The 5,005-nt window shown below is 37.4% G+C and overlaps 1 protein-coding gene across 1 annotated transcript in view; it reads right to left on the bottom strand.

Moving 5' to 3' along the window:
* Positions 1–2,529: 2,529 nt before the first annotated feature.
* Positions 2,530–5,005, bottom strand: part of LOC108747745 (protein patched homolog 1-like) — a 5,863-nt gene continuing 3,387 nt past the window's right edge. Inside the window, exons 8-10 of the mRNA XM_018485441.1 lie at positions 4,216–4,783; positions 3,486–3,968; positions 2,530–3,010 (exon numbers count right to left, since the gene is read on the bottom strand). Of these exons, the coding sequence (XP_018340943.1) occupies positions 2,634–3,010; positions 3,486–3,968; positions 4,216–4,783 (1,428 nt within the window). The 3' untranslated portion in view covers positions 2,530–2,633. The remainder of the gene's footprint in view (positions 3,011–3,485; positions 3,969–4,215; positions 4,784–5,005) is intronic.

Raw genomic sequence — 5,005 nt, 5'->3', positions numbered from 1 at the left:
AATCCCTCTCTCTCCTCTCATACTGTTTGTAGCATGTCCATCATCGAAGCTCTCCTGCTCTTCCTTCATCCTCCTGGAATTCATCTACGTACCACTTTCAATCTCTATCTAACCATCTTTCTCTCTCTTTCTCTCTCTCTCTCTCTCTCTCTCTCTCTTTCTCCCTTGTAATGCTTCAACGCCTCCGTCGTCATGTTGTTGTCACTCTTAATTATTGTAATATATAATGAATAACGATCACTGTTGAGTATTGTCTGATTGTAATACATTGATATTGAATTGATATTGAATTGATAATCATTAATTAAAAGTATAACATTAACTCTGTGGATGTAGCCATATTGGTGTGCGTGAAAGTGAGCCGCGCGAATGGATGTGTGTTTGATCGAGAGCCGAAAGCATTGCCGAAGAGTCGCCGCACCGTTGAACAAAGTTGTCCGATCAACCTATCATTCCCTTCGTATTTACGCACAAATTGCCAAATCACACCACATTATCTGTAAATCAGGCGACAAGTTCGATCTACAGAGGGCCTGATTCTGGTATGATTTTACATACTCTTGCGAAGGATTGAGGAGTTAATGGGATTCGAAGCTAGGGTGTTCTTCGAGTTCATTTAATGTGACGTCAATGCGTACGGCTGGTAGCGAATGACGGCTGTCCGACGTGTATGCGCGTGTGCATGTGTCCTGTGCGTCAATTCAATGTGCAGTTATACGTGGAGAAAGTATTTATTGCTCAAAAAACATCGGAAGACCGTGGTGGAAAGGTAAGGAAGCGGGTAAAAGATATGGAGTTGTTGGTAGGCTTACTGGAAAAGGAATTGGGGGGAGGGTGGGATGGAAAGTCGGAAGAAGGAACAGAGAATCCACGCGGTGGCGAAGACACATCGCCAGACAGGGTAATAATCGCGCGACAGGGAAAAGAGGCGGGAAATGGTACAATTAATAATGATGGTAACGGGTCAACCGAACGATCCAACAACCAACGGTTTCCCTCGAGGATGAGGCGTGATCGCGTGCTCGCCCGCTGTTCCGCGCACAAGAGAACGGGGCGTGCGGTACCCTCCCCCGCGCACGCCGACTTCAAATGGTACTAATAAACCCAAAGTGCCTCTGGTAGATTTTTGGGCATAAGCTTGAGTAATAAAGACTACATAGCGTTTACTATAAAAAAAAGAAAGGAAGGAAAAGAGACACGACTACGACGCGACTGCTGATTATAATAAAACGATAATAAAAGAGCCGAGAAAGAGAGAGAAAAGGGGGGGGGGAGAAAACGAAACGATGGCGAGAGTGCTTTTGACACGTCCTCCGCAAAACGATTACACGTGAAAAGCGAACGGAGGTGCGGGCGTACCGGGTGTGTACGCGGTGCGTACGCTAATTAAACGTTTAGATAGATATTAACGTATAGTCGGTAGCCTAGTCTCTATGTCGGTGTCTGTCTGCCCTGAGTGTCTTTCCCACGGTGTACCCCTCAAGTGCGTGTACCTTGAAATCCCGGCGAGCAGATTCCCTCACAGTCCAACGCCCTCGGTCACCGTCGTCCTCGAGTTCAGCCTCTTCCCTGCGTCATGTCCCCGGCCGTGTATTGACCCATTATGGATCCTCGCCGTCCTTTGTCTCCCGAGCCCGACCCCCGAATCTTCTCCAGTACCTCGACACCCCGTCTTTTAAACGCAACTAACTGTGCTCACATCACGCGTCATTCGCCACAATTACCGATCGGCACGTTTTGCTAAGTAAATATTATTATTATTATTGTATCGATGGTTCCTTATCAATTATGGAATATACGAATCCCGATTTGTAAAATTCGACTTAACTAAGAAGATGTGTAATAACTTAATCATCGTATCATTCATGCGTGGCTTGCTGCCCCCGGCAGTCTAACTACCGTCGTATGCTTGAATATGGAGACAACGTGCGCGCCTCCGAGAATGTTTCTGATGTACGTTAGTGAGCGAACGTGTACGAATTTTTGTGTGTCTATTATATTCCCGTCTCTCTGTCATCTCGTTCAATTTGTATTCCCTTTCTTCTTGTCGCTATCAATCGGAGATCCATCTGATTGAGCCATGAGAGGTGGAAGAGACAACTTGAAAAAGAAACAAGGAAGATGGGGTTGTATGAATGAACGGCTGAACGAATGTCAGATGGATTGTGCAAGACTGAGAGAGGCAGCGGAGGGAGCTTGCCAATCAATCCCGAGGTCGCTCCCTCGCCGCTCATTTTTACGTCATAAACATTAATTATGATTATCCATAAAGGATAAACGCATTCAACAAAACATAATTATGTTACGTTTATAATAGTCATGTTCCTTTCCGATCGATGATAATTGATAATAAATCTATATCAACCTTACTATATTATTTTGTACTTGTTTTTTAATATTTCTTATTTTTTAATCTTAATATATTATATATACATATACATAAAAATCTATAAATAATGCCGTTTTTAAGTTATCAGACGTATTATTATCATTATTATTATTAATTATTATTTTTGTATAAATGTGTGATTAATAGTACGGATAGTGTAATAATTTTGTATGTTTATTGAACCAAAAATAAATATTATTGATAAAGAAAGAGGATTGCCTGAACAAATGTCTATATTTCCGTTTCAATCTTCATCATCAATCGTAGAAATGGCTTTTTCGGACATCGGTTGTGGCTTTTGCGTCACACGTAAACTTTGCGGTCCGATACTGCTTAACACGACCGGTAGTAGGATCAGTCCGTTCCATAGCCCGAACAAAATTACCAAATAAAATATTCGAAAAAAGGCCATGAACACGTAGGACGACGAGAAGGCCAGCATCGAGACGGCGAGAAATGTTGAACCCGCACCATATGCGACTGCTGCACCGATATGCCTGACTGCGACCAATGTTCGGGTCTTACGAGCATTAACATCATCCTCTCGCGACTCAGCATTCAGGAAAGCATGTGCAACGTGTGCGGCATAATCCACACTCAAACCGATGCTCAGCTCAAGACCTGTAAAAGATTGTTACTGAATCTGTGTTTGATTAATAAGAAATTCGCTTTAAACATTTAAAAAATCACTTTAATGCGAGAATTGTATAATTTGTATATTTTATAGTCTAAAAATATATACTATAATAGAATGATTATAATTTTATGAAGATCAAGATGAAAATTGAGAATGAAAATTGAGCTTTGCATGTAATCTCGTAATTTCGTAATATAAATATCTTTTTATACTCCTTATAATCGTCATTGCAATAATAAAAATAACAACAAAACACACAATAAGTGGATCGAATTCACAATTTTATTATTTACTTTATACTTTATGAAATTGATTTATTGCAAAACAGAATTTCATCAAAAAATTTTTTTCATTTTATTAAATATCTTTTCTTCCTATTTACATGTATATATTTATCTTTTACATAAACAGAATAACAAAACTACGAATTTATGAAGCAAAATAAAAAAATATACTTACCAATGCAGGACACCACGTCTATTGTTAGTCCCCAAAAATACATGAAGCCGCAAACATTTAGCAATGTGAGAAGTACACAGAGTAAGATCCAAAAACAAGTCTGTATTTCAGCAATGAGAATCGCTGTGGTACCCATAACACAGAATAATGCCAGGATAATGTTTCGTGATAGTTCTTGACTGATTAGTTTATCGGCAGTCCAAGGTCCGAACATTTTGCACCACACTGTCACATATCCGTGAATTTGCGCTTCGTTTGTTAGGAGTTTACTATTATCCATCGCCGGAACCCATTCGTTAGGACCTTCAAATTGTTTGAAATAGAACTCAATGGTTGCTACTGCGATTCGTGGGGCATTTTTCCCGCATTTAAACTTCTCTTTGAAAAAAAAATTTCTCTGATATTTGCCACCAGCTCGACTAACAAGAAATTTCGATAGATAATAATGGAACTTGTCGTCTGTAAGTTTTGTAGATTTCAAATCTGGTAAAAAATAATATACAATTAATTTACAAAATTATTTAATTAATCGACGAATGATTTTGTTTATCTCAAAAAATTTGTATAAAATTTATTCTTTTACGAATTAAAATAAATTTTAGATATATATATATATTTTTTTTTTTATTAATTCATGAAACTTCAAAAATTCATCTTTTTCGGAAACAAATTAAAATTTTTGTCACGCCACTTTTAAGACAAACAATTCAAGTAAATTATAATAAATAACCTGTGTCATAATACAGTGATACGAATTTTGCGAACTCAGTTGGCCAAGGTTCTATATTTTGTATAAAAGACGCATTTTGTAAGCGTTCTGTCAGAGATATTATCTTAGAAAATTCAAAAGAGTAATTAATATCATCTCCCATAAGGACGAAGGCTTCATGTCCTTGATTGGGAAATGTTTGAGTTCGGATAGCTATATAGTGATACAAATATGAGTCTTTCGGTAATAACCATTTTGGATCAAACCATTGTTGCAACTTAAGCAAGCCCATAATACTTGTAGACATCGTTACAAAAGTAATTAATACAATAATAATTTTCCCAGGTGTGGTTAAGACTATTCGCGAGTAGAAGAAGTTTATAAATTTCCAAGAGACTGCACTGCTCACGTCTGATGGCTTGGGTGTAAAATTTTCATGCACGATACACGGAAACATCCCATTTCGTTTTCGTTCCATTCTTCTAGCATCCAAAGTAAAACAGGCAATAAAAAATGTAATTTGTAATAAAAATGTCACAAATACACCTACTGCAGCATAAATACAAAATGACTGAAGTGATGGCAATATCTAGAAAAGAACATTATACGTTATCTTTTGGTAATTGTAATTATTTTCATGCAGATTGAATAATTAAATTATGACTAGGTTATTTTAAAACAAATGCAGAAATTAAGTTGAATCATTGATAATATATAATTGTTTTCTTTTAGGAATAAATAAAAAAAGGTTTAGCAAATATTTTATATAAAAACAAAGTTCTAAAAAAAGTCTATTCTCATATGAAATAAA

This window comes from Trachymyrmex septentrionalis, unplaced genomic scaffold (assembly GCF_001594115.1).
Source record: "Trachymyrmex septentrionalis isolate Tsep2-gDNA-1 unplaced genomic scaffold, Tsep1.0 scaffold20, whole genome shotgun sequence".
Lineage (NCBI taxonomy): Eukaryota > Metazoa > Arthropoda > Insecta > Hymenoptera > Formicidae > Trachymyrmex > Trachymyrmex septentrionalis.
Note: the sequence above shows the minus strand (reverse complement) of the source record. Positions and strands in the feature narration are given on the sequence as shown.